Source organism: Vanacampus margaritifer, chromosome 11, assembly GCF_051991255.1.
Source record: "Vanacampus margaritifer isolate UIUO_Vmar chromosome 11, RoL_Vmar_1.0, whole genome shotgun sequence".
Lineage (NCBI taxonomy): Eukaryota > Metazoa > Chordata > Actinopteri > Syngnathiformes > Syngnathidae > Vanacampus > Vanacampus margaritifer.
The window spans coordinates 23,899,992-23,914,820 of NC_135442.1; the positions used below are offsets into that span (position 1 = coordinate 23,899,992).

Consider the following 14,829-nt stretch of genomic DNA (forward strand, 5'->3'; position numbering starts at 1 on the left):
CAAAATAATAGCTAATAATTTAGCTAATAATAGTTTCATGCCTGCTGATTTAGTACAAACTACTTAAAAATAAAATGTGAACAGCTTTTAAGATTTTTCAATAAAATTAACCTTAAGTAGCAAATCAAATTTAAAATGGGAGCTTTAAAAGGTGCTACTTGTTAACATGACTCTTTCGGGCCTTGACTCTGAGTCTGACCTTTCATCTTCATGTGTCTTTGGTTTCATCCAAAAGCGCAGAGAGATGCTTCCCTTGGCTGCTTGCTGTATAGCCCCTTTTCTTTTTCCCTTTTCAGCTTCTCCTGTCTAGGCATTATGCTACAATTAGTAAATAAATAGACCAATTGTAACCAAACAGACCAAGGACATGAGAATGAATAAGACTGACTGTTGTTATTACCAGAAGGCAAAATGGTATTTTTCACTGGCAATTAACAATTCCAAACATCCGGACACTTCTGATATTTCCACATTGCAAATCCATGCAAATGCTTCGACCACCAACGACGTATTGGATTGATTTTGCCTGTAACTACTAGCATAATACAAACTAGACACAAACGACAGTTCATCACGTTTTGAATTAAAAATAATCCCCACAAATCAAATTACAATGATCCAAAGTCAAAAAATTTTCAAAGCATGGACCAGAGAGTTTCTTTTCACTGTCATATAGTTGTACCCTGTGGTGGTCATCACGTTATCTATAATGGATTAGCATATAGCGTTAAACTAGCTAATTAGGTGGCCATTCAGCTAATTTATACTCAGCTGTTTGTGCTACTTCACAACAAAACGAGTGTAAGTAGAGAATAGAGGGCAAACAAACTGGACGTATAACACAGTTACCTGGCTAGGGTGGAGCAGCAGCAGCGGAAGAGATGCGTATGCATGCGACCGAGACCGCATGGCTTATTACAGTCTGCGTTCACGTGACAAAGAGAGAGACAGCTAGGTCGGGTGTGTGCTGCACGTATCGTTTTTTTTTTTTTGACCCACACATTTAATCGTGCAGCTCTTCTAAAAGATTGTGTCAATATTGGCCTGTCCTCAGTAAACTGTTTATTTAAAAAAAAAAATTTTTTTTTAAAACTTTCCAAAGGTCGCTTTTTTTGAGAGAGGGCAGAGAGGCAAGGGTGTCAGCACCACTAGGGGTCTACCTGTCGACCAGGTGTACCTGCACAAATAGGAAATTTGTTATGGCGAACACACGAACGAATAGTGGCTAATAGACGGAGAAACGAACTATGGCAAATGGTGCACTAAATGAAAGACAACGGACTAAAAAGAAACAAATGAAAGAGGTACAGGGACTGCGTGGGACTGGGTGCTGAACACAAAAATTATTATTACAAAGCATTCCACATGCATTCAAATAATTGCATTCAGCTTTCAGCATTCACACTCAATTTGTCCAGAAATGGCATGTTTATTTTTAATTGCTATTTTAGTATATTCTATTTTTATTTTACTTTCGCACTAATTTAACTTATCCACTCCCAGCCATTTTCACTGAAGCAACCCTCTTCGGTCCCGGGTGTTTCACTGGAATTTGACTGATTTTGCAAGGCCCACAGAATATTGGGTTCTATTGCTATAAAAACATGGAATCCACCAAGAAAAGATTAGTCTCTTCTTTCATCAGGAAAAAACGTATATTTGTATCTGTTTCCGTTTTTCAGCAATAAAGATCCTGACGTCACGTGATTTTCTCTGAACACGCCCCCCCTCCGGTAGGAAAATATTGGCGCAGCGTTAATAGGCTATAACGGTGTGGATTTGATGACTAGCGTTTATCCGTCAACTTTCCGCCCAGGAACATTGACAGTTACTTTGTTATGGTTTATTAAGAAAACACAAAACACATTACAAGTTTAAAATATAAGTTGAAGCAAAAAAAAAAAAAAACAAGAATAGGGAGAAAGAAAAGAGTTTATATGTTCAAAAAGGGTAGGAGGAAGTTAAAAACTTATCTAGTCCTACCCCTTATTCGTTTTATGTTGATAAAATTATAAGGTTAATGTATTTCAACAAAAGGAAATGTATAAACCTAGTCATATATATGAGTGCACTTTAACATACGCACATTTGCCAGCGACATATGCACATGAAATTCATAGGCATATACCATAATACATTTATAAATCATATCCTCATACTTGCATATACAATTTTCATTACACTCATGCCGATACCGATTGTCACCGATTCTGTTCATAACTTTTATGGACAGAATTTCTAGGCGCAGCCGAAGCGTTGAGGGGGTCCGGTTTGGTGGCCTCAGTATTGCATCTCTGCTTTATGCAGATGATGTTTTGCTGTTTGCTTCATTAAGCCGCGATCTCCAACTCTCACTGGAGCGGTTCGCAGCCGAGTGTGAAGCGGTTGGGATGAGGTTCAGCACCTTCAAATCCGAGACCATGGTCCTCAGTTGGAAAAGGGTGGCGTGGTCTCTCCGTGTCGGGGATGAGGTCCTGCTCCAAGAGGAGGAGTTCAAGTATCTTGGAGTCTTGTTCACGAGTGAGGGCAGGATGGAGCAGGAGATCGACAGCCGGGTCGGTGCAGTGTCTGCAGTGATGCGGACTCTGTATTGGTCTGTTGTGGTGAAGAAGGAGCTGAGCCAAAAGGTGAAGCTCTTGATTTACCAGTCGATCTACGTTCCCATCCGCACCTATGGTCACGAGCTGTGGGTCGTGACCGAAAGAATAAGATTCCGGATACAAGCGGCCAAAATGAGTTTCCTCCGCAGGGCGTCAGGGCTCTCCCCCCTTAGAGATAGGGTGAGAAGCTCGGTCATCCGGGAGGGACTCAGGGTTGAGCCGCAACTCCGCGTTGAGAGGAGCCAGTTGAGGTGGCTCGGGTAACTGGTTCGGATGCCTCCTGGAAGCCTCCCTGGAGAGGTGTTTCGGGCATGTCCCACCGGCGGGAGACCCTGGGGACGACCCAGGACATGCTGGAGAGACAATGTCTCCCTGCTGGCCTGGGAACGCCTTGGGATCCCATCAGAGGAGCTAGTCAAAGTGGCTGGGGAGAGGGAAGTCTGGGCTTCCCTCCTAAAGCTGCTGCCCCCGCAACCCGACCCTGGATAAGCGGTAGCAAATGGATTGATGGATGGATCATACCGATACATCCAAAGAAATTACAGCATATGTACAATTTTAACAGCTCATATCTGTTGTAAGTAAAGAAAATTATAAAAAAAACTTTGCTTTTAAACATTTTTTTAATTCAGCAAGTGACTGGCATCTTTTCAGGTCAGTTCCTAACTCATTCCACAAATTATCATATTTTACAAAAACACATCTTTGCTTAATATTTGTTCTTGTTTTATTTTTTTTGTAGATACTTGTACCTATTATATTATAAGGACTCTCTCTAATTTCAAACAGCTTCTGAGTACTCTAGCAGAGTAGATTGTCGTGTACTTTATACATTATTTGTGCTATTTTAAATTCAACTAAGTTGTAAAATTTCATTGTATTTGATTTAATAAATAGAGAATGAGCTGGTTCTGTATATTTTGATCGATAAATAATTTTTTATGGCTCTTTTTTTTTTGTTTTATATGCGTTTCCCCAGATTTCCACACAATTGGTCAGATATGGTAATAATGTGTATAATGATTTCTTATTCAGGACATCCTTAATTTTAGAGAGTATCCCTATAATTTTTGACATTTTCCTTTTGACATTATGTGTGACTTCCAACAATTTTTCATCAATAACTACTCCAATAAAATTATTTTCATACACTCTTTCTATTTCAATTGAATTTACAGGGCCTTGTGTTCTTAGTCTTGTTTCTGATGTGTAAGTTACTGTTGGTTTTATTTTATTTTTTATCAAAATAGTCTTGGATGATTGGAAAGACCGGAAGATGATCACTTATTTCAATAATAAGAAGTCCACTTTCTATTTTATGGTCAATTTTATTTATGAATATGTTATCTATTAGTGCAGCTGTATCAATTGTTATTCTGCTAGGTTTCATAATTACAGGGAATAAATTATTACTAAACATTGTATTTATAAAATCAGTTGTTTTCTGATGCCTATTCGGATTTAACAAATAAATGTTAAAATCACCACACATTATTTGTGTGTTCTTTTGTAATCATTTGTGTAACTGAGAATATCTGTTAGTTTTTCATTAAATATGTCAAGACATGATCATGGTGTCCTATACATACAACTTATAATGACATTTGGTGCATTTTTAATATGTACTTCAATGGTTAAACATAACATTATGTTATTAATGGTGGTAGACAAATGTTCACTTTTACTGCTTCTTAGAGCTTTGTCTACATATATTGCGACACCCCCTCCCCTTCTATTTTCCTTATTTGTTGCAAACAATTCATATCCTTCCAGTCCCATGTCACTCATTTTTTCATTATCAAGCCATGTTTCTGATATGGCAATTATTTTTGAATTAATTTAATTTATTCAGGTATTTTTAGATTTTTTTTTTTTAATTTCTGTAGAGACTTCTACAATTGAAATGTATAATTGAAAGTGCATTTTCCATTTTTAGATTTTTGTTGAATTGATCTTCCATATAATACAGAGGTGGGCATCGAGGGCCGCAGTCCTGCAGGTTTTGCATGTTGCCCTTCTTCAACACAGCTGATATATGATCAGCTCATCAGCACGCTCTGCATAAGCCTGATAATGATCCTGTTGATTGGAATCAGCTTGTGTTGGAAGTGAGAAACCTCCAAAACCTGCAGGACTCCAGCCCTCGAGGACCGAGATTGCCCACCTCTGATATAATAGTTGCAAGTGAAACTGTAGAAATCATTTTTGTAGAAGCGATTGGGTCCAAATTATTCTCAAGGTCGAATGTTTTGTAGTCAGTGTATTCAAATGTTTTCTAGTCCATATTATTTGTGTTCATCATGTTAATTTCTCCTTGTGTTACTGTGCTGCTGTTGATATGTATTTGTGGTGTATTTTTGTCATCATCTACAGTGAGTTTATTGTATTGAATGCTCTGAAGATTGTATATTTCTCATACTTTTGTGGTTTATTTGCCTTTACTGACTTTTGGTGTACTGATGCGAGCACGAGTAATCAACTTGTCATGTCGTAAGTATGCAATTTCTCCTTTCTCTCTTGCAGCTCTCAGTTCAGGCCTCAGTTCTTTTCTTTTCCTTTTAACAGCATTCGTATGGTCCTCGTTCATTAATTTTTTTGTTCCCTTAAGATTTTTAGCTTTTTGTAAAATAACTGATTTGTCCTGAAATCTTTTCAGCTTCACTACCACCGGCCTTGGTCTTCCTTGTCTGTCCTCGCAAAATTATCCTGTGCGATGGGCCCTTTCTATCTCAACTGTTTGCTGAATTTTTAGGTTTTTAGTTGTCACTTTCATAACCTTTCCCTCCGTCTCAGTCCATGACTCTTTTGGTGAGTCTGGAATTTCATCGAAGATTAAATTGTTTCTCTTGGACTGTCCTTCCAAATAATCAATTTTGTCAGTGACAACCAGCATACTATCACATACTTTGAAAACATCCGACTGTATAACTTTGTTGTGCTCCATCTGTTTATCCTTGTCCATTTTTAAATCGTCCACTTATTTTTGAGTGTATAGTAAGCTTATTTTTACCTCCTGTATCTCCCTTAAGAGTGCATCTATTCTGTTGTTTGTTGAATCCACAATTATCGATACGAAACTTTTAAAATTGTCCTGTTGTTGTTGTAGTAATGCTATGAACATGTCCTTTGCTGCTGCATTAGTTCATTTACTTGAGTCATGGAGACAAACTCCTTGCCTGATTTCTGATCCGCCTTTCGTGGCGGCATCTTGAAAGCCTACCTTTCACAACTGGGGGCCCAGTTGTTTGTCGCTGAGTCCCGCAATGACAACGGAGTGCAAACAGGCAGCAGCGATAGAGCCAGCAAGCAGGCCCGACAGGCGGCAATGACAAAGTCAGCAAGCATGCCCGGCCAGCGGCGGTGGTGGAGCCAGCGAACAGGCCCGGCAGGCGGCGGTGATGAGGCCAGCAGGCAAGCCCGGCGAGCGACGGTGATGAATCCAGCAGGCAGGGCCGGCGAGCGTTGGCGATTAATCCGGCAATCTGAACCATTACATTTTATATGAAATAAAATGTGTAGGTTTATCAATTTAACGCATTGTTCTTTTTTCTTTTTTTTTTCATTTGTGTAGTCTAAACTTAATTAAAAAGAGTTTTTGGTCAATTCACGTAGGTGCAAAAGTAAGTGAACCCTGAGCTGCATTGCTTAAAACAAGCAGTTATAGGATCAGGTAGGACAAATTGGTAGCTAAACTAACCACTGATTTGTACCAATGAAATCAGAGGTTTAGCAAAGAAATTGTGCAACACTGACAGAAACAGACAAAACCACGTCACTTTAGTCTTACCCATGTGAACCCATACAAGTCAGTCATGCTGAGAGGAAGAGCAATCTCAGGGGACCTCAGGAAGTGGGTAGTGACAGCACATCTGTCTGGGAAAAGCTATAAAGTCATCTAAAAAAATTGAGCTTCCTCATTCCACTGTGAAGCAGATCATCTGCAACTAGAGAACACTGAAAATTACTACAATCCTGCCTAGAAGTGGACGACCTTCTAAAATATCAGAAAGAACCACAAAAAAGATGATAATTTAGGTAAAAAGCCAACTCGAACATCACATCAAGGGATTTACAGACCTCTTCTGCTGCATCTGGGACACTTGTGCATGCTTCAACAATCAGAAGAAAAGTGAATCGACAAGGCTTTCATGGAAAGGCTTTTCAAAGCTGCCCTTCTCAACTTTGCCAGAGAGTAAGTGGACAACACTGAAACTTTTTGGAAGTCCCTTCTGTGGACAGGTGAGTCCAAAATTCAACTGTTTGGTCACAACTAAAACAGTCATGTTTGGTAAAAACTTAGTCAACACTGCATACCGGCAAAAAAAACCTTCACCCTAGAGTGAAGCATGGCGGTGAGAATGTTAAATTCTGGGCTGGCTTTTCATCCTCAGGACCTGGACAATTCCACATAATCCAAAGAATCATGAATTCAGAAGAATATTGTGAAATCCTGGAACATAACCTGAACCCATCCTTTGTGAAGTTTCAGCCTGGTAGAAGATGTGCCCAGTCAAAATCCTGACTTAAATTCTTTCAAAATACTGTGGCGGGACCTGAAGCGGGCAGTTTATGCTAGACGCCCATCCAACCTCTCTCAACTGGATGCATTTTGCAAGAAAGAGTGTCAAAAGTAGATGTGAAAGACTGATAAATCACAAAAAAAAAGTGTTAGATGAAGTTCTCATCGGAAAAAGTGCAATGTCTGATTAAGTGAGAGGTTCACATACTTTTGCACCCATGAAATCTTAGTTTTTCTTAAATCAACAACTTTTGTTCAAGAATGAATGACAATATTATCATTCTTTTTGTTCAAGTCCATTTTAAATGTCAGCATTGTAGATTTGGGTATGACTAAACATTTAATAAGGTTATTTTAATATTTTATACCAAAAATCTGACCATGCCTGCAGGGTTCACAAACTTTTGAGCAGCACTGTACATGCGCGAGGTGGACATGTTGGATTGCCGATGAAGTGTCAGGAGTTTTTTTTTTTTCCAATTTAGGGACGCTGATAACTATGGAATTACCCCCTCTGTTGCCTGTGAGTGCTTTCAAATCTGATCATTCAAAGGCTTTACAAGTTTATACAATCCAGATTTTTCCCCCCTTTATGTGTGGTCAAAATTTCATCCAAGTTAGCAGTTTGACGCAAGTCTTTCAGTGTTATTTACGTACGTTAGCAACTTAGCAGCTGTTAGTTAGGGATGTAACGATAACGGCAACATCGCAATGTCAATATATTAAAACTGCCACAATATCGTCATCATGTCACGGTATTAAAAGTAGCACATCTGTTTAAAAAGTCACGTTGATTTCTATTTGTGCTGTTCTAGCACCCTCTGGTGGCTAGTTTTTCTTTTTTACTGCAGTTTAATTTTCACAAGGCATGTTTTGGCCCTTCTATGTTTAAAATCCACGCTAATGGTTCGATGCAGGGGAACGTAATATGCTTATGAACCGAGTCAATATGTGGAGGAACTCAACGTGTGCCTGCATTAGCAAGTGCCTCAATATCAATTGTTATTAGACGTTGTAGGTTGTTTATATGCATTGCTATGATGTACAAGAGGACAATATTTTGCTTCTTTATTTGTGTAAGCTCTTTTTTATATCGCCAACCTCCTCACAATATCGTGATAATTATAGTATTATAACCTTCATATATTGATAATATCGTATCGAGATGTTTGGATATTGTTGCATCCCTACTACTAATTAGGCTGGAGAGGAGGGCGAAAACTAGCGTGCATCCGTCAATTTTCCGCCCAAGAACATTGACAGTCACTTTGATGAAAAGGACATGATATACATGCACGAGGTGGACATGTTGGATTGCTGATGAAGTGTCAGTAGGGTTTTTTTCTTTTTTCAACTTTGCGGCGCTCAGGTGCTGCTACCGCCTCTGTTACGGGTGAGTGCTTTCAAATCTGATCATACAAAGGCTTTACAAGTTTGTACAATTCGGATTTATTTCCCCTTTATGTGTGGTCAAAATGCCATCGAAGTTAGCAGTTTCACTCAAGTCTTGGCAATGTTATTTATGTACGTTACCAACTTAGCAGCCGGTAAATCGGCCGCGTCCGCCGTCATTTATACCGTAAAAAGTCTTCTTTATGGTGTTGGTCAGTTATTAAATTCAACTGTGTAATATCTATTAAAGCGTAGCAGCACAAATGAATGAAACTGATTATTTCCCCCACATCATACAAGGAAGAGCAACAGCGACCGCATCCTGTAGAGAAAATTCTCATTACTTTTGTTTCATCTTACCTGTTGTGTGTTATCAACTTCTCCAAATCCTTCAGCCACCTCCTATTGTGCAGTTGTATGTGATGCAATCCGGCTGTTTGATGAGATCCCTTGTTTATTTTACTCGATGTGGACAGCATCTTCATAATCAACAACAGGAAGGCTGTTGATATCATTCTGTAATGGACCAGGAGCACAGTCTAGATACAGGAAACATCAATAAATACTATGCAGCAAAAATTGGAGAGCTAAAATTGCTGAGTTAAATTTGTAGGCGTTCATTTTAACTCCCATAGTGTAATTTTAATGTTTTCAGAGTTAAATGGTGTGTAAAGAAGGGTTTTTTGTGGGTTTTTTGTTCACCCCCACCCCCTTACAATTACAAGAGGGATCCCACAGCAGTGCTGCTCAGGGCCTAATAAGTAATTTAACTTGACTCTAATGATGTTTGTCCAGTTCAGTCAACCGAGAACATTTAATAAACAGACAATCAAGGAAGACAAGAGACTTAGATTATTGTTTTGCTCTCGAGGAGAACGGACAGAAATGTGCACAGTTACGATCTCCTACCACTCTGTAGCACGTTCTGTCAAGCCTTCTCTTTTTATTTCTTTTAGGGCGGTCCCTGGTTACTGCTCTAAAGGTTGGGGGAAAACACAGCAGCAACCATCACGGATATGAGTCATTGTGCAGATGATAATACAGACGTGTCTGTCTTCGGCGCTGAAGGTTTCAACAGTCAAAGTTCAACTGTTCATCCGCAAAGTGTTTCAGCCACTATCTTGTGATAAGGGCACAGTTCCTGTTTTGCAACTGCAGGAGCATGAGCCATGCTCTTTCTCATGGGGCTCTGCTCTCTTCACAGATAACTTTACAGTACTATAAGAGTAAATATGGGATAACTTATGTAAATTTTTCTAACAATGTTGTTTTCCTGCAGGCTCCCTGCAATCAAGAGAAGACTGGTGAAGGTAAGAAGTATCACATGTACAAGTACAAGTACAAGTACATGCATGCACACATGCATGCCCATGAACATTCATACATACATGTGGCTGTCTGTCTGTGACGTGTGGTTGCTTTCATTGACAGTTCGAAAACAATGTATGGACTTCAATCAATCAATCAACCTATTTATAAATGCATTTTAATTGGTGTAAATTATACTCGGATTTCTGCAACTTGTAAGCTGCTTGTGTCCCTATCACCCGCAAATAGCAGGGGCGCACTGTATAGAAATATATACTGTGGTGATATTAATTTTTTTGTTTTGTCATCATGAACATATTTAATCCAAAAGTAATGAAGTTACAGTACTTTAATATTATGGTACTTGGATTATGTTACTTGCTAAAAATTTTAGCAGTTAACTTGTAACTATAACGGAATATATTTTAAAAGTAATCCTCTCAACCCTGTATTGCACAATGGAGTCAAATAATGATGTGGGATTTGGGTACAAATCTGCCTGATCTGCTCTCTCGCAATTCTCCGCGGTAGCTCTCGCGATTATTCACAGGCAGCAAAAATCCTGTCTAGTGTTACAAAAAGTGCAAAACTGACAGACATACGTCACGGGGAGGATGCGGATCAATAATGGAACAACAGATGGAGAGACCTAAGAGCTACTCTCAGGATGAAACGGGACCCACAGCTTGCTTTCTTCTTGCTAGAAAGGTAAAACCTCGTCACGAAAATGCAATAGGGTCTATTTATGATGAACAATGCCGAATAACACTACCGTACACTAACTAGTCTTGGCATTTTGCCTGGTGAATGCCTGAGGGCTGAAATGTTGCATGCTGTAAACCAATGTAAGTGGCCAGCAAAGCCGACTTGTTTGGTAACAAAATAACTTGCAGATTGATATGTTTCTTACCTCGAACTATAGACATTATTAAGCCTCTGATAAAGGTGTTGCGCTCCATGCTGACGTTTGTTCAATTAACGTGTAGGTTTGCTCGTATGGGCGCGTGCACATCGCTGGTTCCATTCCGCTTTTCGCCAGAGGGGTCAACAAATCTGCACAAACTCAGAAACTTACATCATGCCCCTTTAAACTGTTGTCTTAAGATAGCAATACTGTAATGTGTTATAGATTAGATATGGGCGTGTGATTAAATAAATGTTCTTCTCCCCACTCCCTTTCAAGCAAAATCCTATTTTTTCCTTTTCTTAATTTTTTTTCCTGTCACATATATTGTTCATGGTATAAAAGTACAGTATGAATTGTTTCTTGTGTTCAACTGTAAGTTGTTGCCTGAAATAAATTAAATGAAATTAAATTCTAATTTTGTGAAACATCATACTTTTAATGTTTTATCTTTCTGCCATAATCATCAAAATTGAAACAAATTAATTAATTTGCTCCCAAAAACGTATTTATACGTTTGTTGTTTTGTTTTTTGTTTTATGCTAGAGCATACAGAAGGCATTGATGTGGCCTCTGAACTAAAGAGAATGCTTGAAGCAATAGTAGTTATTACAAAAACGGCCAGCAGGTGGCAGCAGAGTATAAGAAATCAACCAGGGCCATGTTGCAAAAAGCTATTTTCCCCACTGTTTCAAACAGATTTGTGAATAATGGTGAAACTTACCGTATTTTCACGATCATAAGGCCGTATCATAAGCCGTGTGACAGACTTCCAGACACATAAGGCGCACCGCACTATTGGATGCAGGCACGGTTAAACATACGCGAGCTGGGGGGTTAGATCACCAAATGATTCCCGAGCGCAGCCCCTGCTGCTCACCGCTCCCTCAGGGAATGGGTCAAATGCGGAGAACGAATTTCACCCCACTTAATTGGGTGTGACAATCAATGGTATTTTAACTTTAATATGGTAGCATGCTATTATGCTAAATAATATGCTAGTGCTAGTGCATGTTTTTAAAAAGGCAGCGAGCGGAACAAAACTGAGTTCGGTTGAAGTAACAATATAAACAGTGAGTTCAGTTGTACTTGACGTATATAACAAGGGAAGAGTTGGGTAGGGAGGGAGAGGGTGAGGAGGGGCTGGAGAACTCGCTACTAAGTTGACTCTTCTGTGCTCTCATGTCTGTCCTCAGTCAGGTCCAGCTTTCTTGTATATGAGCAATATGTTACGGCAGGTCCTCCCACACAGTCGGTATTAGGCGCACTGTTAATTTTTTAGAAAATGTAAGACTTTAAAGTGCGCCTTATAGTTGTGAAAATACGGTAGCTGTATTCTAATTGCTGCAAAACAGAAACAGATAGAAATATACTTTTTTCGAATGAAAGAAGAGACTGACTAATCTTTCTTTTAGTCGGTTCCATGTTTTTATAACAATATTCTGTGGGCCTTGCAAAATTTGTCAAAATCCAGTAAAACACCCGGGAGTAAAGGGGGTTGCGTCATTGAAAATGGCTGGGAGTGAATGAGTTAAGACTTGACATATTTCACTTTGTGTGTTTTGAGGGCGGCACGGTGGCTGACTGGTTAGCACGTCCACCTCCCAGTGCAGAGGACGTGAGATCGAGTCCGGGCTTCGGCCTTCCTGTGTGGAGTTTGCATGTTCTTTCCGTGCTTGCTTGGGTTTTCTATGGGTACTCCGGTTTCCTCCCACATTCCAAAGACATGCATGGCAGGTTAATTGAACACTCCAAATTGTCCATAAGTGTAATTTTGAGTGTGGATCGTTGTTCGTCTCTGTGTGCCCTGCGATTAGCTGGCAACCAGTTCAGGCTGTACCCTGCCTACTGCCCGAAGCCAGCTGGGATAGGGTCCAGCGACCCACGCGACTCTTGTGAGGATAAGCGGTTAAGAAAACGGACGGATGTGTTTTAAGCTAATGCAACATGCAAGTTTAACTTTTTGAAATAAAATATTCAAATTAGAATTTTTTTCTACTCATTCTAATTTTCTCACCAGCACCAGTACCCTCCATATATCTCCAATTGTGTTCCCCTTAGGACAAGTTGTTTCCCCAGGCAATTGACTACATGCAGAAAGCCTTCGTTGTGAGACGCAGGGTCGGCCCGATTCTTCTTAACAGGTAATTAAACACTCTAAAATTGTCCCTTTGTGTGATTGTGAATGGTTGTTTATCTATGTGTGCCCTACGATTGGCTGGCAACCTAAAGTTGTCTCATTGGGTTCCGAGAGATGATACTGATGATCCCCCCTCCCAAATGTGACTTGGGCAAATGGAGACTGCCTTGCATCCCCAGTCGTGCATCTATTGCCACTCTTCCACTTGCCTCAAACAGCATCACACCACTCCACTCCGTTTAGCCCAGGGCTGCACTAATCATGCATGAAACAGGCATGAAAATCCCTCACCTTTCGGTAAAGTTTGCTGTTTTGAAACCCAAATAGGTCACCTACGTGAATCGTGCAGATCCGATCAGAAAATATTTTGGGGATTTGTCGGGTCGTGTTGTCTGTGGAACAAGCTCATTCTGCGACCAATGAACCATTTTAAACACAGTTAATTTTTGTTCAAGGGTGCCAGTTTTTTTTCCCTCTTCCTATGGGCTCACCACCGGTGGGAGGGGCCAAAGGGCAGCCAAGGGTGGGGACCTTGGCGGACCGATCCCTGGCTACATAAGCATTTCTGCTTTACTCGGAACCTCTCTGATGGCAGGCAGGGTCCAAGTGAGGAAGTGTGAACCTCGGATCCAGAGCAGTGCACTTGTGAAGAAAGTTATGCAGTTCTGGGTCCAAATTGTCTGTTTTTCAGATTTTCACTAATGGCTTGGCATAGATTTCAAGATCATTGTTTGAAGTGGTAGGATCATCGAAACTTATGGTGTAGTTTTGGTGCTCATTATTGTAGTGACTGTTTTCAGGGGCTTCAGAATCTCAATCCCACTCTCCGCAACACTAACCTCCTGGTCAGTAAAATTGGCAATCTCCATGTTCTTTAGGGCCCGTAGCGTAGTAAACAGCCAATTGCTGTTCAAGATACCTCTCAATTATCTCATAGCTGGAATTCCAGCATGTGGCTACATCAATGATGAGATGGTGTTTTGGCAAGTGAAGAATCTCCTGTTTCTGCTCCCCAAATATGTGCAGCCATTGTACTGTGATGGAAAAATAAAACAGCTCTTCATATGTTCCCAAAGAGTCGGGATACCTGCTCTCTGTGATGCTAAGTTTAAGGTAAGAGCAAAACATCCAATTTGTGGACCAAGTTATGCTTCCCTGACAGGTTTAATAATATTTCTTGCATTGTCTGTGGTTGCTGCAATGATTCTGGGCTTTTCGAGTTTAAACTCTGCTACTGCCTCTTTTAGCTTCTGAGCCTGGTGGGTGCTCGTGTGCTGATTATACCCAGGGCATGTTAATAGAACGGGACTTAATATTTCCCACTCAGTGTTGATGAAGTGTGCAGTCACTGTGAGATAGCTTTCCCCGGGGCACAGGAAGTCCATCCATCTGTTGTTAGTGCAACAGTGGGCACAGCGGACAACTCCTGCTCAACAACTGCTCGTGTGCACCCGTGCAGTGCAGGAACCACCGAGAGGCTTATGTGTGCACGGGATGGGACACTGAAACGAGGCTCCAGCACTTTTAATAAATACTTGAAGCCCGGGTCCTCTACTACTGCATATGGGCACATAGCTGTTGAAATATATATGCCAATAGCTTCTGTAATATCTTTGGCCCTGTCTGTTTTCAAATCGAGAGGCTTCTTAAAAACATTGGAGATAAGTTTGTTGGACTGTTTTCTTTTGCCTGGCTTCGGTGACCGAAACATCTGGGTTATGCCGTCTAAGATGCGCTAGCATGTTCAATGTGTTTCCATGCACAATTACCTAACAACGCCGACACACTGTCCTCGTCCAATCCACTACTTGCATGCCGTCACCGTTATAGTCCACAGGGAAGCCACAGTTTTCCCACACCGCTGATTTAAATGACGCGGGTGGGTCTTCTATCTCCTGTCTGAACTCGCCATGACGCCAACTTTTTTGCTGAGTTGCGGTAACACACCAGGTGTCAGTTGGTGCAC

At 40.5% G+C, this 14,829-nt stretch overlaps 1 protein-coding gene across 4 annotated transcripts in view; it reads left to right on the forward strand.

Moving 5' to 3' along the window:
- The window catches only part of lmln (leishmanolysin-like (metallopeptidase M8 family)), an 88,815-nt gene that overhangs the window by 3,169 nt on the left and 70,817 nt on the right, over nt 1-14,829 (forward strand). For all 4 annotated transcript variants that reach the window (XR_013295848.1, XR_013295849.1, XM_077579248.1 and 1 more), the window contains exons 3-4: nt 9,791-9,821; nt 12,785-12,867. Coding sequence is in view for 2 of the 4 variants with exons in the window: in XM_077579248.1 (XP_077435374.1) it covers nt 9,791-9,821; nt 12,785-12,867 (114 nt within the window). In the remaining 2 variants the exon portion in view is untranslated. The remainder of the gene's footprint in view (nt 1-9,790; nt 9,822-12,784; nt 12,868-14,829) is intronic.